At 39.4% G+C, this 27538-nt stretch overlaps 2 protein-coding genes across 9 annotated transcripts in view; one reads left to right on the top strand and one right to left on the bottom strand.

Annotated features, from left to right (window-relative positions):
- Positions 1 to 26917, bottom strand: part of LOC149623165 (queuine/queuosine transporter SLC35F2-like) — a 55930-nt gene extending 29013 nt beyond the window's left edge. For both annotated transcript variants that reach the window (XM_089853001.1, XM_089853002.1), the window contains exon 1: positions 26374 to 26917. In XM_089853001.1, the coding sequence (XP_089709127.1) occupies positions 26374 to 26495 (122 nt within the window). In that variant the 5' untranslated portion in view covers positions 26496 to 26917. The remainder of the gene's footprint in view (positions 1 to 26373) is intronic.
- Positions 1 to 27538, top strand: part of LOC149623162 (putative fatty acyl-CoA reductase CG5065) — a 132369-nt gene that overhangs the window by 34763 nt on the left and 70068 nt on the right. The gene's annotated exons all lie outside the window — the stretch shown is intronic.

Here is a 27538-nt window from a genome sequence, read left to right as displayed (position 1 = left end):
CCCCGCTGGGGTAAAAGATGGAAGGGTTCTGGCTAACTGGAAGCCGTGCAATGTGGTTCTAGCGAACTGAAGATGAACAATAGAGACTTTCCTTCAGGGGAAAGCAAAAAGTCGAGAGGAAAATAAATTTAAAAGGATTTCTATTGTTCATCTTCAGTTCGCTGGACCCACATTGCACGGCTTTCAATTAGCAGAACCCTTCCAATTTTTGACCCAGCGGGGCTTCGAAAATCGGCACGGTCGCTCCATTGTTAGTCTCGATGCTCGGTTTTCAGTTCGCTGGAACCCTTTTCGCTGGAAGTCGGCCTTTAACAGAGACAGACATAATGATTAGAGATTCACCGCTGTTTCAGTCTTGAGAAGTATACTCTACCAAAGCACTTCTTATACGATCCTTCCCCTACTACGCAGTTTGGCAAATCAAATCCCGAAATTAACGAATAAATTTTCCTTCAGAGTTTCAACTATAGGAGTTAGAATTAATCCAGGAGATACTTCGCGGCAGGGATAGAATGCAACTTATTTATCATTGGGGTTTTTGAAGAAAGCGTTGCCTGCTGCGTCATATGATGCGGCGACGCATGTAGTTTTGTATGTTTTGGATTTTCCTTCAACATTTTTTGAAAGACCTATTGTGACTGTACATGAAGAATAAACATCCCAACAAACCACTTCCGTATTTACTTGAGTAGTCTTTCGTCGGAGAGGTAGTTTAAGTCGGTTGCTTATAGTGTTTACGAAAAAGGCAGGACTTAACCGCGAGGAAGTTAACCTTTTGACCTCATCACGAAATTTCAATCAAAGTTGAATTTTTTTCAGAACGGATTATCCATTTCATAGTTTAGTAAAGTCTTTCTTCGGACTTTTAGAGCTTCGCGGCGGGGGTGGAAGGGGGAAGGGTTTGGTGCCCCGAGGAATGGCTGACTAAAAGAGATTGGGGTGGTTTGGATAAAAAGGCCAAATGCATTTTGGTCAGAAAATTAAAAGCACTCCATTATTCTCGGTCCAGGGGTATAACGCGAAGCTGCTAGTTACTAGAGTTAGTTGTAGCAGCCCAAGTTCTTTCGCTTGTTGGGGGGGCTCTTACCCCTTACGGGAAAATATATCAAAGTGAGACGGGGGAAGCGATAAAAGAGATGGGCCGTCACTCTACGCCCCTAGCTGACAAGTGACAACTGGAAGAGGTTGGACACTCGCTATGGTGGATCTCACCATAAGTTTATAAAATATTGAAGAAAGTTGTTTATTAATTTTTTGTTCATTTTCCCATTTTATGATATGACCAAACTTCGTGATTGATATCAGTACCGCTAGAGAAGTGGTTTGTTATTGAGTCATTAAAGAGACTGTAAAGAAGGCATCGGCGGGTGGGTAAAAATTATTTTGAAATACGTCACAGGCACCACGTGACGCCAAGATAAAAAGACTCCATGCACATGGAGTGGGAGTTGTTTACACTGTTACCAACCATGCAGTTTGTTTGACAAATCAAATTCGGAAATTCACGAATTGTGACTGTGGATAGTAGAGAACCGGGATAGATTTAATTTTAGAAATAGGAATGGAGAACGGTTAGCATTTACTTCAGTCCGACTCATAACCCAGTATAGAGCCCCTCCCTCCAACACGTAACGAAATGATCTTACTGGCTCACTTAAAGTACGTTTTGATGACGTTGCTGACGGGGATGGCGAAAAATACGTAATTCCTTTTTACCTCTGTCGCTCTGACCCGTCTCTTCTTTCATACCCCCCTCCGTCAGGTGGAAGGGGGTCTGGGACTTTGACGCGTGTGGCCAGATTACTCTGTTCTTCATTCCTACTTCTAAAATTAAATCTATCCCTGAGAACAAATATTTTTCTCAAATATACACGCAAACGGATATCGCTTAAATAGCTAGGGGCTTTAAATCTCGAGACAATGTCCGATGCCACCTGCGAGGGTTCTTGGGGGTTTAGGGGAGGGGGGAGAGGGTGTTTGCCTCTTGTCCAACGAGATGTTTTGGACGATGCTCGCTCATCACGCTCACGCCAAGCGGAAAAATACGAAATATTTCCGCACCGCTACCCCCGACTTCCCCCACGTGACCCCCCATGACCCCTATAACACCCCCTGTGAAAGAATGACAGTGTTGCCTGGCTGCCTGGCCTTAATCAAAGTTAGCCTCTGAACAAAGCGCCGACACTCCGCGCTGAGAAGTAATTAAACCCAAGTTCCCCTTCGCCCGCTTTTTAGCCACATCGTATCATTCAAACAAGTCGGGAAAACCAAAATATTACCTCTCCGTGTCGAGAAGATTATATAACCTTAAGTATCCAATGAAAACGTCGACCTTTTTGCCCTCATCCTTTCCCGCGCTTTGCGCTTCCGCATTTCATACTTACTCTCAACATTATCTTCCTCCATTTTACATATAAAAATCAAATACTCACAAAAAGAAGTGGCAAAAACCTGCTGGCTCTTTACAACCACTTAATTTGACTTAATATCCAATTTCCAATAACAATAATATACCGGTAGTTTAATTGACAACCTACTAGCATCGAAATTCTCATTAAGAATGGCTCCCGCGGATAAAAAACGGCAATTTTCAACTAGGTGGGCGTTATCTCATTAGATTTGAAAAATATCATTTGTCTTTTTTACCAATGCCTAACCGTTTGGATTTTTTAAAGCTTTCTAGCACCAAAAAATATTTTTGAATGAGGATAAAAAAGGTCTGTCCTCTCTTAATTTTTAAAGCTTTTCTCATGATTACTCTATACAACAGTAACAAGGAGTATAAACCCATTAGTGGAAGCAGTATTTTTTTCCCAAAACAATCTCGCTTATGTTTATGCAATGAATGAAATATATCACAATGCACGGGCCTTGATAGATATAGGAGGCAATGAAGGAAATATATCGCATGCGCGGGCCTTGGTAGATATAGGAGGCAATGATAATCTCTCTCTTTGCACGAGAGGTTTATCTTTAATATTTAAATAAATATAATTATTTTTAATTATTTTAATCTTCAATAATTAACATTAATAATAGTTAAATCGTTTAAAATAAAGTTATACCTATTATCTTCTCAAACTTTGCTAATATTGACGTTTAAAGTGAAGGATACCCCTCTTCCCGCTTTCTTCAGATTTTGGGGTATATATACGATTCGTTTCCATTATAATAGTAAGGAAAAACCGCAAATGCGAAAACCTTTGGTAGCGATCCTACCTTAGGGAGCGGCTAGACGTTTCTCGTAACCCTAGCTGATCGCCGCGTATATCCTAAAACCAAACGGTGATAATGGAGTAGAAGCCAATGATACAGATTGGTGTCTATGTGGAATAGACGGTAGATCAGTGGATGGTGGTGTTAGAAGGCAGTGTAAGTGCAGACGGGTGTCAATGTGGGATTGACAAAGAACAGAAGATGGTGGTGATTAGAAGCCAGTAAGAACAGACTAGTGTCCGTGTGGGATGGATAAAGACCAGAAGATGGTGGTGTGAGAACTCAAGTAGAGGAGCCATTTCCGTGACTGTGAAAGCAGTTCGGAAATGGCGAAAACGTTTGCTCCGATACGCAAACTGCGAACGCGGTCACGTGGGTGTAACAACAGACAGACACACAGACAGACACACAGACAGACACACAGACACGGCCGTTACAGAACCTCTCCTGGACTACGTCACACGGAGAGGTAAAAAATGTATTGTACAATGTTATAATAGTCGATTGTAGTGTTGATAAGTTAACAGGCTTTTTGCAACAGTTGCGAGGAAAACGTGAAATGGTTAGGTAATCATTTTAATAATTGGTCTAAAAATTCCTAGGGAAGACAGGGAGTATGAAAATTGACATAAAACATTAAGGATATTTCGGGGATTTCGAAAACTGAACTAAACATTTTTAGGGAAAATTCAAGAAATTTGAAAACTGGTCTAATAATTCAGGAATTTTAAAAATTGAACTATGCCTAAATAGGAGGAAAAAATTAGGTAATTTTGAAACTGTCTAAAAAGTTAGGGTTAATCTAGAGAAAGTGCAAGTTGGTCTAAAAAGGTCATAGATAATTTAGATAATATGATAATTAGTCTAAAAAGTCAGGGGTATTCGAGTTAGTTGGCTTTGAAAGTCTGAGAAATATTAAGGTGTTATGAAATTGGCCTAAAATTCAAGGAATATAAAAATTGGTCCAAAATCACTGAGATAATCGATACAATGTAAAAATCAATTCTAAAAATGCAGGTATTATAAAAATTGACCAAACAATTTCGGGCAATTGTAAATTGACCCAAAAAGTCACGATATATGAAAATTGGTCTAAAACTTCAGAGATAATTCAGGGAATATATAAAAAATTCCAAAAACGTAACAGACAATTCAGGGAGTATAAAAATTGGCATAATAAGTAATATCAGAAGTGAGATGAGACTAGAAGTGAAGGGCTCTAGCATTGGTAATAGATCCTGAACAAATTTGAGGATTTTATGCCGCTTCCCACGCGCCTACAATAGAGAGAAAAAAATTGGTCGAGTTCCAAAACCATTTCTTACCCCCTTCCCCTCAACCTAAAACGGGGGAACACGGACGCGGCTCCATGATTCTAGTTCGGCCGTCTACCGCCGCGAGCGTCTCACGTTTTGGAGGGAAAACTCAGAAACCGCTACCAGAGGGCCAACCGTTCTTGTGTTATCAAGAATATTCACAAATGCCGAGTGAAGAATTTTGTTAGCTCAATACTTCTAGTCTCATCTCACTTCTGGTAATATAGAAAAATCCCATTAAATATTTGTTTATTTTGATTTACAAAGTTCATGGAAAACCTACAAAAATCAAGGAATTCCGAGTTCTCCTTGACAACCACAAGTTGTTTCTAAGCTCGAATTATTTTTGGCCAATTGATTTTACACAAATTTTTGGAAAGAAGAAAAAATTATTTCCCATGCAGTTTAATAATTTGCATCAAAAGTCAAGCGAGTCACTTAGTAAAGTATGGGGCTATTTTGGGGTTATCACCCCGTCACCTTACCACCCCCTCCAACCCCCGTCCGTCATTGGCCACCTCAAAATGAATATTCATTTGCATATTTTCCCCTCAAATAATCGAATTAGCGCCATTTTGTCCCGAGGCATGGAAGGGTCGTGGATGCCAGCTGGAAAGATGGGGCCATCTCTCCAACCCCTGTACACCTCCCCCCACCCCACAAAGCCTTCTTGTTCTTGTTCTTCTTCCAGAGAGAATGGTTAGTGGGAGGGGTAATTTATTATTGAGAGGAAAGGGGGGAAGAGCTTTGAATATAGATTTCCAAGCCTCTCTCTCTCTCTCTCTCTCGAAGAGGAGAAAGGAACTATCTCTTTATCGTTCTAGAATAAGTGACGTAATAACTAGAAGTCTGATACTTCCCATTGTTCTAAAGAGAGAGAGCTTTACGACAAATTTGGGACTGTCACGCTGGCTGATAAGCTGTCGCTTGGTACCAATGTAAATATAGATGTTAATCTTGAAATAAGTGTTATAACCAAATGCCTTCTTGCAAATTCTCGCCTCCAGCCTGTTCTGTGGAAAACTCTTTTTGATATTTGTACTATTATTGTCGGTATTTTTGCTTGTTACAAAAGAATTTCTTAATTTTTTTGACCTGTGAACCCCTTGGGATTATTTTTTGGGTCACTACAACATTCATTCATAGGATCTAAGCAAACACCACAGGGGTGGGTTGGACCACCATCGGAGGCTTTTTCCCACGCGCCAGAAAGCACCGCTAGGGGCAGTACGAGCTGGCTAGCCTCCCACGTGTTGTGAATGCGGGCTACGTCTGGCCTTGCTTCTTAACGCCAGCTTAAATAGTCTCCGATGGCGACCCAGCCCCTGTGCGTTGGTTTCTCTTCAAGTATTTAATTGAACATTATCACTTTTTGAGAGCGCTTCAGAATGGAGAAAAAAAGTTAAGATGGAGTGTAAATGAAGATGGGCGATGTGCGGCGATGAAAGTCCCCAGTGTACCTTGCGCGCACCCTTTTTTAAGTGCCGAGGCCTAGCGCCATTGTATTTATATGACAATTACCTTCTTTTTTTAAGACACAGGGAGCATCCACGAAGTTTCCGTGAAGGAGAGAGGGATGGAGTGGAAACCCCCATACCTATAACCAGAAGTGAGATGAGACTAGAAGTGAAGGGCTCTAGCATTGGTAGTAGATCCTGGCACTAGTGTGTAACAAAAATTAAATAACATTCCAAAGAACCTAAACATTTATATTCAAACTTAAATATTTCGTTACACTGAAAGGTTTAGAAAGTTTCCCATTATAAAACTCAATAGTTTAAAGCTACGCTATACCCTTTTCTACTGATACATTTGTCATGCTGGACGTGATAATGGCAGGAGATAAGGGTTGGCGCCTAGTTGGGATGGGCAGGTCGGGGTTGTGTCCGGAGCTTCCTTTGATCTGTAGATTCTAACTTGAAAAGAAATAGTCGTTGCTTGAAAAGAAATAGTCGTTGGTAGCTTTTACCTTAATCCTTTAGGAGACTCATAGTCGGACCTTTTCTTTTCACATGTCCCGAATACATTTATTTTAAAATGGTCAAAGCACCCCCTTTCTCTATATTCCGCGTCTCTTCTATATTGGAGAGAGAGAGAGTGGCGTCGGTGGTCTGTGGCTACCGCGTCCTATAATTATAGGCCCATACTGTACATCTCAGATTTTGACATGTCCTTACCAAGCATTGAGGTTGCCAACAAAAGATTATTGCCAAGATAAAAACTTTAACTTTGTACGCGGTTTACGAGCGTGAGATTGGGATATATTTTCCCGCCAACTGAACTCTACCGCGATTGGCCAGGCTCTGCTACGTCATCAATGTTGATAATGTGATTGGTGAAATGAGAAAGATTAAGAAAAGATGGCAGAGACATAAAAGGTGAGACTGGACCCGAAGAAGAAGGACAGAGGTGTGCTTTCTTGGAAGAAGAAGTTCGGGAGCTTTTGACCCGCGACAAAAGAGAAGAGCCATGTCGAGCGCGCTCGGACTGGGAAGTTAATATAAAAAAGGGTTAAGCTCTCTCATCATCTCGCTAGACTAAAAAGAAAAGAGACTCTACGCGAGGAGCGAGATACTAAAATGCGCGTACCCGCGACTACTGTTCCGGTTACCGCCTCGGAAAACGTCACAGCCGCTACGTCGCGAGATTCAACCAGGGTCAACCAGAGCCTGGCCCATAAACAATATAAAACCGTAAGGTTGAACTTTTGATATTATATTTAAATTTAAATCGATTGTCGTAACTTGGCAAAGCATTGGTTTTGTTTTAATGCAAACCAAATGTTCTTTTCTTTAAGGGCCTTAAGCCCACTTGGTAAAGCACCTTTTATCATTTTATTTTAAGGGCCATGAGCCCAGGTGCATATTGATTTAAGAGTAATAAGCAGTTACTTCATTTTATTTTATTTTACATTCAAGCCTAATGTGCTTTGAATGGGTATGTGTTTCTTTAAGCCTAATGCGCTTCAAAGATGTATAAAATTTAAATCAAGCCTAATGTGCTTAAGATTATTAATGCATGATTATTTTCATATTAGTTATATTAAATTTAATTCAAGTTGGCAACCTCAAACAGCTGCATTTCTTTAGGTTAAGCCTATCTCCAAAAACATCCCTAGCCATTTTTATTTATTTTAATAATTTTTAGAACCTCGCTCTACCCAATAGTGAATTGACGCGAGTTACCCGGACCTAAATTTGAGTAGGAACTTTCTTGTAGCCATATTTATATATCTGACCAATTTAAAATATAAAATAAGCTACAAGTGAACAAATTTGAGGATTTTATGCCGCTTCCATCGCGCCTACACTAGAGAGAAAAAAATTGGTCGAGTTCCAAAAGCATTTCCTACCCCCTTCCCCACAACCTAAAGCGGCCGAACACGGACGCGGGTGCTTGAATCTAGTTCGGCCGTCTACCACCGCGAGCGTCTCACGTTTTGGAGGGAAAATTCAGAAACCGCTACTAGAGGGCCAACCGTTGCTGTGTTATCAAGAATATTCACCTTCGCCGAGTGAAGAATTTGGTTAGCTCAGTACTTCTGGTCTCATCTCACTTCTGCTATAACGTTACCCCAACATCCTCAGCGGTTAGATAGGGTCGTATAGTTACAATACGGAATCGAAAAGTTCTGTTCCAAATACAATGGCGCTACGCGGCTGCTCTTATCAATCGCCTCTACCGAAAGGTAAGGGCGTGCACAAGGTACACTGGGAGAGTTTCAGTGTCGCAGCCTGATCGCCCATCATCATCTTTGCCGCTCCATCTTATCTCGTGTCTCCCTGTTACCAGGGGCCGTTTCTACGAAAACTAGATTTGATTGGCAAAAAATTAACAAGTTATGTGGGCTGGGAAACAAACTATAATTGACACGTATTTCATTGAAGGAGATCATACTTGTTATTGTTACGTTACTTATGGCAACTTCTAGCTACATTGTCTCAAGCTGTAGTTTTGGGCAGCGAGCCCTCTTTTTGATGGTAGCCAAGTCTTGATAAGGACTTGAACGGAGAAAGAGAGAGAACTGATGTCAATTTGTCATTTTTGACCGAATTTTTCAAAGATAAATTTATCTTTATGCCAAGTTTGACATTGTTCCGCTGTTTATACATTCTTTAAACGCGTATAGTGTAACTTATAAGGGGTAATTACGCCCTTGCGCTATCAAAAATCGTGTGAAACATCTTTATCACCAAATTTCTTGAATGTTTACTGGTCGTGGAATGGTTTTGTATAACGTGGCAGTGAAACCCCACAAATCTCGTGACTATTTGAAGAGATTTTACAAATCTCGTGACTATTTGAAGATATTTTACAAATCTCGTGACTATTTGAAGATATTTTACAAATCTCGTGACTATTTGAAGATATTTTACAAATCTCGTGACTATTTGAAGATATTTTACAAATCTCGTGACTATTTGAAGATATTTTACAAATCTCGTGACTATTTGAAGATATTTTACAAATCTCGTGACTATTTGAAGATATTTTACAAATCTCGTGACTATTTGAAGATATTTTACAAATCTCGTGACTATTTGAAGATATTTTACAAATCTCGTGACTATTTGAAGATATTTTATATATTTCGTGACTATTTGAAAGGTTTTTACGTGTCTCGTGACTATTTTATTTTCTGTATAGCAAGAGGTCAAAAAATTCCTCCCCTGTCCTCCAAAATGGCGACAAACTTTACAGACGGGAACGCTGCTGATTGGCTAAGCAGGGACCTTTATTGAAGATTTTCTTTACTTTTCCCAGTTCACATAGGCCGCATTAATAACGTAAGAAGGATATTTTTATCTAAGCACCTGCTACTTATTTCCACCACGTGGGAGTGTCGTCGAGAATCAAAATGGCGTCTTTGACATTCGGTCGAGTAATTATTTAGCTACTGAATTCGTTTCTCGGAAGGAAAAAAAAAAAAGTTCTTTGTAAAAGTATTTTTTTTTGGCGCAAAAATTACGAGAGCGAAGCTCCGGGAAAAAATGGAGGTCGAAAACGGAAAAAAGAGATTTTGGAGAAAGGGGCAAAAATATTTGGAAGGTGGATAAGCCGGCCGGGCCGCTAGGCGTCGCTTCATCAATTCTTCCCTTAGGCTTAGCCCCGAGGCCTTGGTCGTCTCTCATCTTGAAAAATGGACAAAGAAAGAATAGAATTGCTAGAGTAGAGGCAGCGGGCAACGAGGAGGAAAGGGAAATATTTCACGTTATCTACTTTACTGGAACTTGTATAAAAGAGCGCGCCGGAAGTGAGCGCCATCTATCTTTCGCCTAGCGGATGAAACGCAATCTAAACGTCACGATTCAAACCCTCCCCCTTCAATCCGCTCCTACCCCCATTCCAAAAAGAAAGAAAAAGCTTCTTTCTATTTCTGTATATAAATAGCTATACACCATCAAATGCCATTGGAGGGGGGGGGGCTGTAGGTCGAAGAGAAAATGGCCTACTACTCGTATTGTAATATACAGTTTTATCCATATATAAATGGAATTCTACAGTCTTGCGCTACTTGTTATCTTATATATATTTTAGAAGGTTTGGTTGTTTGCTCTTTATTCCCAGCAATGTTTCGTAAATTTCTGAATTTGATTGCCAAACTGCATCAGTAGATAGGTTTTAGAAGTGGTGTGTTTGTTTGCTCGCGTTCATCTCAAGGTTGGGCGGTCATTGAGCCTGTAAAGAACGTATTATTCTGGATCACCCTCAGGAGTATTTTAACTTCATGATTAATTCCCTGACAGGGTTCATACAACTTTTGGAAAACAAATTTCCCTGAGATTTCCAGGTTTTTCTCCATATACTTCCCTGAGTTTTCCAGGGTTTTTCCCGTATATGGAGTATCCTATGGTGCAAATGTTAACAAAGGAGGAGGGGTAAATAGGACTATTACATGATCAAAGGACATCCCCGTATCTCTAATATAACCAGAGTTATGATGAGCCTCCAAAAATAGTGTAATGTTAATCCTATGGAGGTATGTTTACGAACATTTTGCTTATTACTCGGCCCCTGTTTGTCGGAAATTTCCCTGAATTTTACTAAAAATTAGGATTTTCCCTGAGTTTTTTGCCAACTATTTATTTCCCTGATTTTTCCCGGTTTTAAAGGTTTGTATGAACCCTGACCTAATTAAGAATCGTTTTATCAAGTTTTATTTAAATTGTAAAATAATAGTTTTCCAATGAAATAATATCATTCCTATGTTTCATTTGGGTGAAAGTTCACGAGAATTTAGACACATGAATTCCCACGATGAACACAGCGGCAAGAAGTGATTCAAGTGAAGTTTCACTATACAGGGTGTTTATTATAAATCTGCCATAAATAAAGGGGGAGATTCTTTGGGTGCACGATTTTGAGTCGAAAATGTAACTTCTATTTATCCATTTTGCCACAAGGGTCACTGTTTTCGAGTTATGATTTGAGGTTTTAGGTATGACCCCTTAATTAAATTAGAAATCATTGTCTTTCATTTTCTTCATTAAATTTACAAATAAATCCGAGCTCAGTTCAATCTCTCGCTAATTTTGCTATTAAATTTGAGCTTAGCTTTGTTTATGACGTGTTTTGAGCCCGGGCTCAAGCTCTCCCAAGGTTTTTCCAAGAAGTGATATCTAGTTTATTAGGAAGAAGTTCAAAAAATTGGCCCCACATTTACAGCTTTATCTCCAGTCCAAATGTAGCCTGTCCGGAGTTAATCCCCGCCTCTAAATTACAACCAGCATCTCATTGCTTCTTGAAAACTCACGTCAGCGCAAAGTTACGTATTTTCCGACTGAGGAGAGTCGAAATAGCCCGGCCTCCTTTTACGTCCCCCCTTGTACTTTGAAAGGGGGGACTGGGACTATGGCGCGCGAATACCTAGGCATATTATACCTTCTCGCTAACAAACTAGATATCGCTTCCTGGTTTTTCATAAACTTTCGGGCTCGTGAGTCTATCACTTATTTTGAAGAACCTCGATCATTTCGAGCTCGAGCTCGCTGAAATGAGGTGAGAGTAGATACCCAGTCCCATATACGCGTAGACCAAACAATTTTATTGACACTATAGTGTCTCACGTGGGAATATTTTAATATAAATTGCAATATTTTGTCTATCTTTGTGCTTGGCTATGCCAATAGAGGAATGAAACGAAGCTTGAACTCTGGAATGCTGAACTCCGTTTTCCTTTATAAAAATAAAAGTCAATGTTTGCTAAACGATTTTTCGATCTGCTCGTCAAATTTCGGCAAACAAAATTTCCAAACCGTGTTTGTTTGCTTGAATATTATCGCGCGGACGGAGATTGAAATTACCCAAAGGTCTATTGACAAAACAAAAATGAAAATTCTTATCATACCACGGATCTTAAAGGCCGACTTCCAGCGAAAAGAGTTCTAGCGAACTGAAAACCGAGCATCGAGTCTAACAATGGAGCGACCGTGCCGATTTTCGAATCCCCACTGGGGTAAAAGATGGAAGGGTTCTAGGAACTTCTAACTAACTGAAAACCGTGCAATGTGGTTCTATAGCGAACTGAAGATACACAATAGAGAATTTCCTTGAGGGGGAAGGCAAAAATTCGAGAGGAAATAAATTTAAAAGGATTTCTATTGCGTATCTTCAGTTCGCTAGAACCCTTCTAACTTTTGCCCCAGCGGGGCTTCGAAATTCGGCACGGTTAGATACTCCATTGTTAGTCTCGATGCTCGGTTTTCAGTTCGCTAGAACTCTTTTCGCTGGAAGTCGGCCTTTAAATCACATAAGGGATGGAAACACTGTGTGTACACAAAACACGAGGCAGCTAGTTATCAATGTCATTCTAAATTCCATACTTCTGTTTATATGTATCTTGACATATAGATACACAGAAATTATGTCGAGTTTTATCATTTATATCTAAATAAGTAAAATTAGGACCTGACTCACTGTCAATCGCTTTACGTAGGAAGCTCAAACTAGTTTTGCGGTCACGCTAATTTACTCGTATTTAGTAGGTACTAAGATAGACATTTACAATCCATAGCCAAACTTACACATATCCTAACACTAACCTAAACGTAACATAAGCCTAATTAAGTCAAACCTAACGTAACATAAGCCTATCGAAACTAACCTAAACGTAACCTAGCCCAACCAAACTTAAACATATCCTAGCTCAAACAAATCTAAATCTAACCTAAACTTCAAGGAAAGTACACGTACAGCTAACATAACATTGTAGCTTAACCTTACCGCCTGTGAGTATTCAACCATTCCCGTAGGGGTAAGACCGTAAGAGGTTCGATTTAGCAGGCGCACTAAACCAACAGTAGTCCTCGTTTATAAGAATAATTAAATGCTAATTATTTGGTAATAAAGGATTTTTTTTATTTTTTTCCTTTATATTTACAAAAAAGCCTTTATTTTAAGGTATAATATCATGTTAGCTGCACTTTTCCTTTAGCCTAAGCCTAAATAAATTTATTCTTAACCTAAGCCTAAATAAATTTATTCTTAACCTAAGCCTAAATAAATTTATTCTTAACCTAAGCCTAAATAAATTTATTCTTAACCTAAGCCTAAATAAATTTATTCTTAACCTAAGCCTAAATAAATTTATTCTTAACCTAAGCCTAAATAAATTTATTCTTAACCTAAGCCTAAATAAATTTATTCTTAACCTAAGCCTAAATAAATTTATTCTTAACCTAAGCCTAAATAAATTTATTCTTAACCTAAGCCTAAATAAATTTTTTCTTAACCTAAGCCTAAATAAATTTTTTCTTAACCTAAGCCTAAATAAATTTATTCTTAACCTAAGCCTAAATAAACTTAATCTTAACCTAAGCTTAAACCAGGGATAGATAGACTTTTTTAAGACGGAATGGGTAACAGGGTTATTCGGGTGCGCGTCCTAGTCCACGACCCCCTTACCCGTGACGGAGGGGTATGAAAGAAGAGGCGGGTCTTATTTTTGTTATGGCGTTGTATGTATATCCGGGTCAAATAATCGTCGTCTGCCCCTTCGTCTGCCAAGTTGGAATGGGCTCGGATTGTAATTTTTGAAATAACATTGTTTAAAAATGGAAGTTACACAATACATAGGGCTTGCAACTGAAAAAAAAACGGGGAAGACCCAAGAAAATTAAAAGTGAGTTAGAATTGAGTAAAAGTCTTCATAGATATTACAGCACGAACAGGTTTTAACCAAACACTAAGCTCACAAAACTCCTGACCATTCACTAAGCCTTGGTTAACTTCATCAAATTCGTTTACAAAATCATGAGGATAGTAGAAATGATTGGCTTAAGAAAGAATTAGCGAACACTTTTCACCCTTACAGATGTACTCCAAATCCAAAACACCGGCACCAAATTCACTAACTACCTTCTTAATTGCTATTAAAAACAATTCCCGAATAATTACCGGACCCTCGCATTTAGACGGCTCCATTTTGAACCCCTGTGAAGACGCTTATTTGTATAACCATAGCCCACTCGATCCGCGCTCTAACGCTATAGCTATAGCGCGAGCAGCTTGCGTCGTGACGCCCGTGATCGGGTGGGCTATGGTACAACGCAAGAGGGGTAGTAGTCATGGCGACAGAGGTAAACAGGAATTACGTATTTTTGGCCCTCCTTGTCAGCAACGTCACCAATACGTAGTTTTTGTGAGCCAATAAGAAAATTTAATTTTTTGGTTACGTGTTGAAGGACTATGAGTCGGACTGAAGTAAAGGCCAAACATTGTTTATTCCGTCTTAAAAAAGTCTATCTATCCCTGCTTAAACAAACTTAATCTTAACCTAAGCATAATCAAACTTAATGTTAATCTAAGTCAAACCAAACTTAATGTTAATCTAAGTCAAACCAAACTTAATGTTAATCTAAGTCAAACCAAACTTAATCTTAACCTAATCCAAAGCCAAATTAATCTTAACCCAAGTATAAACCTAAAATATGTAGCCTAATCAAACGTAAATTAACCTAAGTATAATAAAACCGTCCTCAACCTAACCTAACCTAAACTAAACTCAAGCCTGACCTAAGCCCAACCTAAACATGATCTAACCTAACACACCATGAACACACGCGTATGGGGGTCAGGGCCACTGTTTTAACCTATAGTCGTTAATTGTTCAAATACGTCTGTTAAACTTATAAGGGGGTATAACTAGTGACTTATGGTTTGGGATCTACTTAATGATATAATTAAAGTAATTGATTTGTTAGGAGAGATTTGTTGAGAGGGAGTCGTCACTCATGAGAACAATAGGAGTGCAGCGATTGCCAGCTCACAGCTCACTATCAAATTATCGTAAAAGGGTCGTCGGTATAAAGATATAGTCGAAGGTACAAGGACCCCAAGGAGATTGCTCGATTAATCATTGCCGCGGGACGGGACCAAGGGAGGGGGGAGGAAAAGTGATAACAACATACAATGACAGACGGACAGCCTCTTACTCTTTCCGTGATCTTGTTGTCTTTAGGAAGAAGATTTCGACTTCGCTTATAAGTTTACTGCATTTAAACGCGGTGTTTTGCTCAAAATTCCATTTTAATTTAGGTGATATATTGATCCTATAGTTACTATAAACTATTTTTATATAATTTTGTAACATATTCTATAAAATCGTATATTTTTCACTGTAGGTCAAACAGGGTTCGTACAAACCTGGAAATGTTAGGAAAATTAACTGTTAACTCAAAAGTCAGCGAAATTTATAATTTTAAGTAAGATTCTGGGAAATCAGGGAAATTTGTAAGGCAAATCAGCAACTGTTTTAATTAATGTTGTTTAAAATGTGTCTCCGCTTTTCGCTATTTTTAATTGTATGCTAATGATCAAATCTCAAAATCTATTATATATAAACAATTTAGCTTGAATTGACTTGTAACAAAGTAACGTAAGCAAAAACATTGGTTTATTTTAAAATAACCTGGAAATTCATGGGAAATCGGTTTTCCAAAAGTTGTATGAACCTTCTTAAACTCTCAAATATATTCCATAAAGGGTGGTTGGACCGAAGTTAAAGTGAGTTCTATGGGAAATCAATTTTCAGTCAAAAATGTTCTAAGGAATATTTCGCCTCACCTGAGTGTCACCCTAAACAAGTTATGGTTAAGGCCTTACATTTTGACTCTTCTAAATGAATCAACTTGATTTGAGTAAACCAGTTGGGACGTATGAATCACCAAATTTAAATTGATCAATGACCAATTTTTGCTGACTCAACTTTTTCACCCATCTAGTTATATCGTCTGAAAAGGCCTTTGGAGTGTTTTACAGATAACCCCTTAAATTTAAGCAGAGATAGATTTAATTTTAGAAGTAGGAATGGAGTATTTACGGTTAGTATTTACTTCAGTCCGACTTATAGCCCGGTATAGAGCCCCTCCCTCCAACACGTAACGAAAAGTTTAAATGATCTTATTGGCTCACTTAAACTACGTTTGGACGACGTTGCTGACGGGGACGGCGAAAAATACGTAATCCCTTTTTACCTCTGTCGCTGTGACCATCCTATTCCTTCCTTCCCCTCCGTCCCGTGGAAGGGGGTTCGGGACTTTGACGCGCGTCCAGATTAATCTGTTCTCCATTCCAACTTATAAAATTAAATCTATCCCTGATTTAAGTAAGAAAGTGAAAGAAATTTCTAATTTAATTAAGGGGTCATCCGTAAAACACTCTAATCATAAATTGTTTAGGGTGACCTTTGTGGCATAATGTTCCAGACTAAAAAATTGTTTCTCATAGAACCCTCTGTATTTCGATCCAAATAACCCTTTTTACAAGTTCAACCTGTATAAGGTGATCCTCTCTTTAATTTTTCTGTTTGACAAAAAAATTTATTATAATTTTGGCGAAACTCTCTTTAAATTCCTTACAAGTACAAGATCTTATATTGCAAAAATTATTCGAACTAATTACTACTCGGGAAATTTAAAAGTTGAAAAGTTTAAATTGGAATTAAGGCTCGCTAGAAAATTAAGAAAATAGCTGAAAGACTAGGGCTAGCGTATCCTTTTAATTTCCTTATTTTGAATTTCATAATTTATTTATTTGCATACGTGGTGTTCTCCGTTCCCAGTAAAGCGGCTTAATTTCCACTCCCCCCCCCCCTCAGTTCTTGGTCTTTTTGACAATGACGTCCAAATGCTTTTCCACTCAAAAGGATAACTAAGCCTTTTTTATTACGCTGGAAATGAAAAATCAATGCTAATGTGTTTTGTTTCTTTCGCAGCAAAGATTTCAAATATTTTATTTTCCTTTTTTTTTTCATTTTCGTCTTTGCCAAAAATGAAATAAGGTTGAAGTCCCATAACCTATTAGCGTCTAGGGACATACGCTAAAATCAATTATTCAAAGCAGACCTCCACTTTTTATTTCGTTTCATTAATAATTGCGTGGATCGAGGGGTCGGTCATTCATGAAATCCCGTACGCTACCCGTGAAATCCAACTTAAGAAATCCGAAATCAATGCTGAAAATCAACAAAGAAATCAGTAAAGAAATCGTGAAATCCATTACAAAATTCACGAAATCCAAAATCAAAAGAAATCACGGGGAAAATCTCAAAATCCGAGGAAATCACGCGAAAAACCTCAAAATCCAACCAAATCAAGGGAAATATCTCAAAATCCAACCAAATCAAGGGAAATATCTCAAAATCCAACCAAATCAAGGGAAATATCTCAAAATCCAACCAAATCAAGGGAAATATCGCAAAATCCGTCGAAATCACGGGAAATATCGCAAAATCCGTCGAAATCACGGGAAATATCGCAAAATCCGTCGAAATCACGGGAAAAATAGCAAAATCCGACGGAGTCACGGGAAAAATCTAAAAATACGATGAAATCCATTGGATTTTATCGAATTCTGAAATCAAACAAAATCCGACGAAATCAAACGAAATTCGATGAAATCAAATGAAATCCGACGAAATCAAACGAAATCCGATAAAATCAAATTGGATTTCGAAATCCCGTACACTTTTTCCAAAACGTCCGACCCCTCGGCGCGGATCCTTATGGAGGAATGGGAAAACAGCGTGATATATTTTTCCCTACAAATAGCGCGAGATGAGCAAGATATATTAAGAATAGGATTCTGGTATATCAAGGACATTCTAAACTTTATTTCAGCTTGGAGGAAAGAGGTGAAATGGAGTGGTATCATGCGGCAATGGTAATCTCCCATAGTACTTCGCGGTTAGGTAGGGTCCTGGGCCTCGTGGCTGAGGAATGTCGACGTGGCCGCTAACATAACCCTACCGAAACGCTGGAAGGACTTCGTTGCAGGTTATTGGAACTCCAGGCGATCTGCGGCAATGTAAATCTCCCATAGTACCTCGAGGTTAGGTAGGGTCGTACCGAAACGCTGAGAATACTGGAAGGACTTCGTTGCCATAGATGGGCAGGTTATTGGAACTCCATCTCACCTCTATCCTCCAAGAATTCAGAACTCGCTGTTTAAAGCTAGTGTCGCATGGGGAACGTAAACAATAGAAAATTCCATTACTTGCGGAGAAACCAACGTACAGGGGCGGGGCCGCCATTTTAAGTTGTTTCACTCGCGCCGAGAGGCAACGCCAGATGGAGCCCGCGTTGACTACACGCGGTAGGCTAGCCAACTCACTCTGCCTCTAGCGGTGCTTCTTGGCGCGAGGGAAATAACCTAATATGGCGGCCCCGGCCCCGTGCGTTGGTTTCTCTGCAAGTATTTAATGGAATGGTCTATAGGAACTTGGCAATTCGGGCTTAGTCAACCCCCAGCGCCATTATGGTATATTTTTTGTTTAACCGAATTAAAGTTATTTAAAGCTGGTATATTTTTTGGCACTAGTGGAAGCTAGCGTGATGTCGCAAGACGTAGTACCTATTACAAAGTGCACGATTGATGATGCAAATAATTTAGATATTAGCCACAATTATGAACCCAAACATTTAGTACCATTCATTGCTCAGAGGACAAATAGGTCACCGACGGGGTCGTGACCTCTCAAAGTTGAATTTCAAGTCACGACCTCCGTAAAAATATCTATTAGCTCAAGACCATATGTTTGCTATCGCTGGGTGTAGGACAATTGGAGCTTTCCTACCTTTGACTACCATACAACGTTTGGGAAAAAACAATTCCCTGAGATCTCCAGGTTTTTCCCCATATACTTCCCTGAGTTTTCTAGGTTTTTCCAGTGTATGGAGTATCCTATAGAGGCAAATAGTACTATTACATAATCACCATATCCCCGTATCTCTATTAGAACCAGAGATATGAGCCTCCAAAGTTTAGTATAATAATGTTAATCCTATGGAGGGTGTTCACGAACATTTTGCTTAATTACTCGGCCCCTGTTTGACGAAACCCCAAGTTTTAGTATCGTTTGATGGGGGCAAATATGACACACTCGAAGGACATCCCCTTATCTCTATTAGAACCAGAGTTATGAGCCTCCAAAGTTTACTGTAATGTTAATCCTACGTTTATGATCATTTTGCATAATTACTCGGCCCCTGTTTGACCTAAATTTCACTGATCTGAATTTTACTGAAAAATTCCAAATTTCCCTGAGGTATTTGTCAACTATTTATTTCCCTGATTTTTCCAGGTTTGTATGAACCCTGTTCGAGGGAATTTCCAGGTCTAAAGTTATAACATAACGGATTTGAGGTTCTGGTCGCATACGATATTTTTAGCCTTATTTACATTGTATACTGGACAATAAGGGATATCATTGCTCATCGTTCAAAGTTACGAGCTTCCAAAGTTAGATGGTCGATTTTCTAGTAGAGGACGGAAAGGGGTTGCCTTGAACCTTATCCCGAGGCGAATGGCGGTAAACCTTGTTGGCCTTAAGGCTATAGTAGGCTGCTACCCTCCATAGATTTCCGGGGACCTATATATATATATGGCAAGAAGCGATATCTAGTTTATTAGGGAGAAGGTATAAATTCGCCGCCACATTTCCGGCTTTATCTCCAGTCGAAACGTAGGTCCGGAGTTAATTCCCGCCTCTAAATTACAACCAGCATCTCATTGGTTCTTGAAAACTCACGTCAGCGCGACGCGAATGACGAATATTACTTGTATTTTCCGACTGAGGAGAGGCGAAATAACTCGGCCTCCTTTTACGTCCCCCTTCCCCTGTATTTTGAAAGGGGGACTGGGACTATGGCGTGCGAATACTTAGACGTCTTAAACTTCTCCCTAGTAAACTAGATATCGCTTCTTGATATGGTTTAATTCAATTTCTGGCATAGCAGAAATTGCTGGCGGTTTAGTTTCAAAATCCCATACCCTCCCTTGCCCCCGAATTGACCTGTTGGGGCCTGCGGGGGCTTTCCCTCTGGCTAATTTGTGGGGCAGAAGCCCCGGATAAATTTGGAACTCACCCATCCCCCTCTCGTTCGTTCGCTGGCTCGCTATGAAATTCAATTTGAGGTCGGGACTCGGGGCAATAGCTCCGTTTTATTTCGAGATAGCGCCGCATTCTAACTTAAGGTTAAGCCTTGCTTATATATAGGAGGCGAGGGATTATGGGATAGTCAACAAATATTAAAAGCCACAGATTATATTCCCAGTAGAGAACGGCTCGCTCCCAAACATTTTTGGGAATATAATAACGGTACTTCAATATTAAATCGTCTAAATTCATTGATTGCACGTGGACTTTCTTTTCTACGGGTTTTACCTGGTCTTGTGAAATTTGGTGAATTCTGGTGAAATTTACGTAAAACTCGTGCCGTTTAGTCAAATATTATAAGTTCAGCTAGCTAATTGGACCAAGTCATCTTGCGACTTATTGCCACTTATCTAACGCCTTTACTATGCATAGAGGGGTGGTGGCTAGCCCCTATGCCACAGCTAACCTACAGCGCCCTACACTAACTATTACCGTTAACTATTACGTAAAGTTAAGTCTAACATAGAGAACTTCTGTAGAATTACGTGAAATTTACTTAAACCTGAAGAAATTTGGTCAATATTATAATTCTAATACAGGGTTGCGGCGTTTGCCATAGTACCTGGATAAGTAGAAAAGTCGGGCAATTTACAATATGTGTGAAATATTAAAGAACATAGAATTTGACAACACGCGTGAGATATTAAAGGTATTTGTCATAAACGTCAGGTATTTTTTATATTGTCATAAATGTCAGGAAAATTTTCAAATTGTTAAAAATGTCTGGAAAATTTTCAAATTGTTAAAAATGTCAGGGAATTTTAAAGTTGTCATTAATTTCAAAATTGTCATAAACGTCAAGGAATCTTTAAAATTGTCATAAACGTTGGGGAGTTTTTCAAATTGTCATAAACGTCGGGGAATTTTTCAAATTGTCATAAACGTCGGGGAATTTTTCAAATTGTCATAAACGTCGGGGAATTTTTAAAATTGCCATAAACGTCGGGGAATTTTTCAAATTGCCATAAACGTCGGGGAATTTTTCAAATTGTCATAAACGTCGGGGAATTTTTCAAATTGTCATAAACGTCGGGGAATTTTTCAAATTGTCATAAACGTCGGGGAATTTTTCAAATTGTCATAAACGTCGGGGAATTTTTCAAATTGTCATAAACGTCGGGGAATTTTTCAAATTGTCATAAACGTCGGGGAATTTTTCAAATTGTCATAAACGTCGGGGAATTTTTAAAATTGTCATAAACGTCGGGGAATTTTTAAAATTGTCATAAACGTCGGGGAATTTTTAAAATTGTCATAAACGTCGGGGAATTTTTAAAATTGTCATAAACGTCGGGGAATTTTTCAAATTGTCATAAACGTCGGGGAATTTTTAAAATTGTCATAAACGTCGGGGAATTTTTCAAATTGTCATAAACGTCGGGGAATTTTTAAAATTGTCATAAACGTCTGGGAATTTTTCAAATTGTCATAAACGTCGGGGAATTTTTAAAATTGCCATAAACGTCTGGGAATTTTTAAAATTGTCATTAACGTCTGGGAATTTTTAAAATTGTCATAAACGTCACGAAATTTTTAAAATTGTCATAAACGTCACGAAATTTTTAAAATTGTCATAAACGTCACGAAATTTTTAAAATTGTCATAAACGTCACGAAATTTTTAAAATTGTCATAAACGTCACGAAATTTTTAAAATTGTCATAAACCTTAGGGAAATTTACATTTACAAGTTCACGATACTAGTCAATTTTAGATCCGGCAACATTCAGAGTCTCCTCCAAATTAAAGTGGAAATCACTTTAGACTCTCAGAGGAAGCCTATGAAGATTGGGGAATTTCGAAATCAGAAATTCTTTGGCAAGGCAACCCAATAATAAAATCGAATAAAATTTTCCATAATTCTAAAATGTCAGTGACCTCAGATGCTGCTATCACAAGTAGCGTACACTAATCTCTTCCAGCTGTGAGCTGTGATATAGAAAATAGAACCCTCATCAAAATATTAATCCAACCAACCAACCAGCACTCTTATGAAGGTGGCTAACTATTTTTGGAAATCCTGTCTGTCCTATAGCCCCCCCCCCTTATTTGTTTAAAAGGTCGTCTAGACTCTATTCTCCATTATTACAAGTTAGTTATATACCGCACCGAATATGTCATAGACAAATTCGGAAATTACAAAGAAGAGAATCCAACACACAGGGGTGGGACCGCCATTGGGGTATCCTCCCTCTTGCCAAGAAGCTCCACCACAGGCAGTGCGAGCAGGCTAGCCTCCCGCGTGTAGTGAACTCTGGTGTTGCTTCTTGGCGAAAGGAACAATACCTCAATGGAGGTCTCGCCCCTGTGTGTTGGTTTCTCTGTTTGTAATTCCCGAATTTGTCTATTGAATCAAAATATAAAGAAAAAATCCCAATACCCAGACGGGATTAGTATTTTTGGAAACCCTGTCGGTAAAATTTTAAGTTTTTCAAGACAGTCTAGGCTCAATTCCCCACAAGTTGACTGTACCTTCCGAAAATGCAAAAGTTCATTGATAAAAACCAGAAGTGCACTTCGTTCACTGATCCCAGCCTTTGCATGGTTGTGGACGCCATGTAAAATGAGAAGCAAACGACACTCCTCTCAACCTCTTCACGAACCAGCCAACCAGAGAAGAGCGTTTATTAGGTCAAATGTTTATAGAAACTACGGTGGCGATCCAAACGTTAATTCTTGGTACTATAGGAGCCTATTCACGCGTGTTTTCTGTGCTACGGTCGTGAAGGTATTCATACGCAGAGGGGGTCGACACTATTCTCAGAGATAAAGGGGGTTTCTCATATTACACGATGCGAGAAAGCTCCAATGACGTACACTTTTTGTTTTTATCAAAAAGCGATATCTAGTTTACTAGGGAGAAGGTTTAAGATGCCTTAGTATTCGCGCGCCATAGTCCCAGTCCCCCTGTCAAAATACAAGGGGGGACGTAATAGGGGGTCGGGCTATTAGCCTTAGTCGGAAAATGCGTAACTTTAGTCATTCGCGTCGCGCTGACGTGAGTTTTCAAGAACCAATGAGATGCTGGCTGGTTGTAATTTAGAGGTGGGGATTAACTCCGGACCTACGTTTGGACTGGAGATAAAGCTGGAAATTTGGCAAATTTATCCGTTCTCCCTAGTAAACTCGATATCGCTTCTTGTTTTTATTTATAAAAATTTGGTAAATTTTACTTTAGAACAGCGTGGGAAATAAGGCGGTGGCACAGGGCAAATGACCAGTTTAAAAATTGCCTGGACCAGTTTAAAAATTAAATCGGAGGGGGGTCAGTGGTCCACAGGACCACTAAGAAAATTCAAGGGTTTCCAGAGTCCAGACATTAGCTAATATATTGTAACTATCTACTTCTTCAATTTAGCAGACGACGCGCCCTGGTCAGTGGTCATGGACCAGTTTATTCATTCCAGGCCAGAGGGGTCGCTGGCCCAATGTCCAGTTTAAAAAAAATCCTGATTTCCCACCCTGCTTTAGAAATATATCAAATAATCTTAACACACAGAAATGTTTAGAAGGGGCTAATTATTTTTGGAAACCCTGTCTGTCCAATAGGCTTATTTAATTTTTTACGAATGGGTTAATGCCTTGAAAGGTTGTCTAGAACTCTAGACTCTATTGCCCTTTTCAAGTTGGCCGTACCGTACGTGTTATTGAATTGGGGAGACTATGATTTATGGGCAAGGAACGATATGATGCCAGAGAGAGAGAGAGAGGGATGCGAAATTAATGAGCTTTTAGTTAATCCGTTAGCGTAGCTTCCCCTCCACTAGTGATCAGGCCTAATTAACGAGATTCTAATTAGAGTGAAAAACAGTTCATCCTTAATGACCTACAACAACTTTTACAACAGACTGAGCTTTATACGAGACCCCCCTCCCCGTATAATAATCATTATTTTGCTACGAATATTTTAATACGCATTAGCTCGTGGAAAATGTACAGCGTGAAACAGATCGCAACGACCGTTATTTTCAGGGTTGCTGTACTGGCGATGTGATTAGAGTGTTTTAGGAATGACCCCTTAAATTTAATTAAGGAGTCATCCCTAAAACACTCGACTCTAATCACACCTAGACAACAGTGGTCCGGACGGCAAATTGTCATAGAAGTTCATTTAAATCATTTTCGACTCAAAATCGCTTAAAGAACATCACCCTTAATTTATGGAAGACTTATCAGAAACACTATGTATATAGATCAAGAAGTGATATCTAGTTTATTAGGGAGAAGGTATAAGGTTCCCAAGTATTCGCGCGCCATAGTCCCAGTCCCCCTTTCAAAATACAAGGGGGGACGTAAAAGGAGGCCAGGCTATTTCGCCTCTCCTCAGTCGGAAAATACAAGTAATTTTCGTCATTAGCGTCGCGCTGACGTGAGTTTTCAAGAACCAATGAGATGCTGCATGGTTGTAATTTAGAGGCAACGGGGATTAACTCCGGACCTACTATAAGTTTAGACTGGAGATAAAACTAGAAATGTGCCAAATTTATACCTTCTCCCTAATAAATTAGATATCACTTCTTGTATAGATCCTATAGATTTGGCAAATAAACATTTAGCGTAAATTAACGTGTCCTCCAATTTCCAACTTTTATTAGAAATGGCAGCTAGCCCTAAAAGTATAAAAAAATCAACGAAATGTCCTGAAGAACAGCACCTTCGTGCAGCTAGTAGTTAAAGGCCGACTTCCAGCGAAAAGAGTTCTAGCGAACTGAAACCGAGCATCGAGACTAACAATGGAGCGACCGTGCCGATTTTCGAATCCCCGCTGGGGTAAAAGATGGAAGGGTTATAGCTAACTGAAAGCCGTGCAATGTGGTTCTAGCGAACTGAAGATGAACAATAGAAATCCTTTTAAATTTATTTCCTCTCGAATTATTGCTTTCCCCTGAAAGAAATTCTCTATTGCGTATCTTCAAGTTCGCTAGAACCAGATTTCACGGCTTTCAGTTAGCTAGAACCTCCCACTTTTTACCCCGGCGGGGATTCGAAAATCGGCACCGTCGCTCCATCATTGTTAGTCTCGATGCTCGGTTTTTAGTTCGCTAGAACTCTTTTCGATGGAAGTCGGCCTTTAATATTCGTGCAGCTAGTAGTTAATATACGTTCCCTAAATGATTTAGCATCGCTGTTCAATTAAGCGCAGTTGACAAACACCGAATCCGAGTCGTATTTACTGTCAGTTCCATTGAACGTGTAATATTTCTGAACATTTATCGAGATCCGACTTGGTGCGAGTTCTTCTTACTCGTTTAGTGTCTCGAATTTCTGCTAGTGGTTGGTTTTAATACCGTCTTCACTGAGGGCGGAGGAGTTTCTCTAGGCCTCGTGCCCGCGTCTTGGAACTGACGGAACGGGTTGATTTTATTTGCGTAGACGCTTTTAGAAATTCAAATTTATACCGTCCACCCCTTGCGCCCCAATCCCCGGGCTACTCTTAACTTTAGCCGCATTTTCCGCTCGTACGCCTCCTCGAGCTGAGCTGAGCTGCACATCACGCGCGTTCTGACAATATTGAGTTACACGGTGAGGTGATCCACCCCTTTTTCTCTCCCTCCCTCCCTCCCTCTCCCTACCCCCCGCCTTTTTAGCCGAGGAGGAAACCGATGGAAGGGAAACACAAAATCATTCATTGCACTTGGACTTTAATTTTGTATGGAAATATTGTTATTTGGTATTAAAACTAATTTGAGTGTTAATTTGCTTCAAGGGAGAGGAACCCCATCCTTGATATTGTTAATTTGAATTGGATTAAAGTGATATCCCCTTTAATTTTATTAATTCATGATGTAAAGAACAATTAAGGGCTATGGAAACGCATATTTATAATGGATTAACGAATATTCGCCTTATCACAATAGTAAATGCTCGGCGAATACCACAATGAATAGTGTGGTTCAAAAAGGTACGTTACGAGGGGCTAATCACTCCCAGATTCATTAAACACCGATTTAGGGTGGGTATTAGTCCAATTAATTAGAATACCCCTCTTTCAAAATATTTTCGTCATTAATCAAAAGATGATGATTATCTTCGCTTTAAAGGCAAAGTGTCATTGTCAATGATGAGGTTACAATTTGATTACATTAGTACACCACTTACGCCGAGTTTAGTTAAATTTACTCATTTTAAAAATATAATTTAGCCTAATTTTAAGGGAAGAATACGCGCTCTTAATCAATATTATATTACTAATAATATTTTCTTAACCAATCCACAAAGTAAGGGTTGTCTTCCGTTTTTAAAGGGGAAGTGTCAAAAGCGAGTAGACCATTTTATTTACGCAAAGTCAAATATAGACTTTAAAAAATTTTGATTTCGAAGGAATAGTACCCTTTTACGCAGAAAGATGAAGAAGGTATTGTTCCCTTCAAGGCAAAGTGTCAAGGCAGAGAGAGCGCTAGCTTACCATTTTCCAAGTTCAGAGAAAAATCCCCGACAATTTAAATTGGAGAGTCGCGTGGATATATGAGTGGGTTGCCTAGACGAGATGGATTCGCCATCGAACTCTCGTTGGATTTCGCCGTCCATGGCGCCACTAGTCACTTCTTTTCCACCTTCCTTCCTGCCGCCCTCGCTGCCTGCCGCCTGCTTCTATAATCCCACAATCTTCAAAGACCGAAGACCAAAGCCGGCCTTTCTGGACAATATTCGCGAAAAAATGCGCGCGCCCGACTTGGCCAAACGAAACGCCGTTGACCAGTTAAACGGTACGGTAGTTCATCGTAATCATTCTAGCTCCCGATACTCGTATCGTAATGCTACAAAGCGATATTAGCTAAGCCTACTGAACTGTTTCCAAGCCGGCTTGGATTCGGTCCTCGACGGAGGAACGACTCAAGGTTTCTAACGGAACGGTACTACAAGCGAGCTTCACGCCGAACCCGACTTACGTCACAGACGAAACTGCGCGCCGAGCAGCTCTAGCAGTAGCACTGTAGCAGGCTTTCTCGAATCTCGCTCGCTTCAACTAGAGCCGGCAGGAGACGAGAGAACCGAGCCGATAAGCAATACGCATGCGTTAAGCTATGCTATTGTCGAGAGAGAGAGAGAATATTGGGATTTTGTGAGAAAAAGGTTTTAACTAAGGCTTTAATATCTGGCTGGCTGGAAATTTTAATTTGAAAGAAAAAATCCGGCATTTTTTTATTTGGTTTTTCGGCTCTTGTCTCGTCTCTAATGAATAGATACGAGATTTCACAATAGTGTCACGAGATTTCATAACATTTTACGAGATTTCACAATCATTTTACGAGATTTCACAATCATTTCACGAGATTTCACAATCATTTCACGAGATTTCGCGATAATTTCACGAGATTTCACGATAATTTCACGAGATTTCGCAATCATTTCACGAGATTTCGCGATAATTTCACGAGATTTCGCGATAATTTCACGAGATTTCGCGATAATTTCACGAGATTTCGCGATAATTTCACGAGATTTTCGCGATAATTTCACGAGATTTCCGCCATGATTTCACGAGATTTCCGCCATGATTTCACGAGATTTCCGCCATGATTTCACGAGATTTCCGCCATGATTTCACGAGATTTCCGCCATGATTTCAC

This window comes from Phalangium opilio, unplaced genomic scaffold, assembly GCF_054372755.1.
Source record: "Phalangium opilio isolate 3A_F unplaced genomic scaffold, DU_Popi_V2 ptg000113l_1, whole genome shotgun sequence".
NCBI lineage: Eukaryota > Metazoa > Arthropoda > Arachnida > Opiliones > Phalangiidae > Phalangium > Phalangium opilio.
Note: the sequence above shows the minus strand (reverse complement) of the source record. Positions and strands in the feature narration are given on the sequence as shown.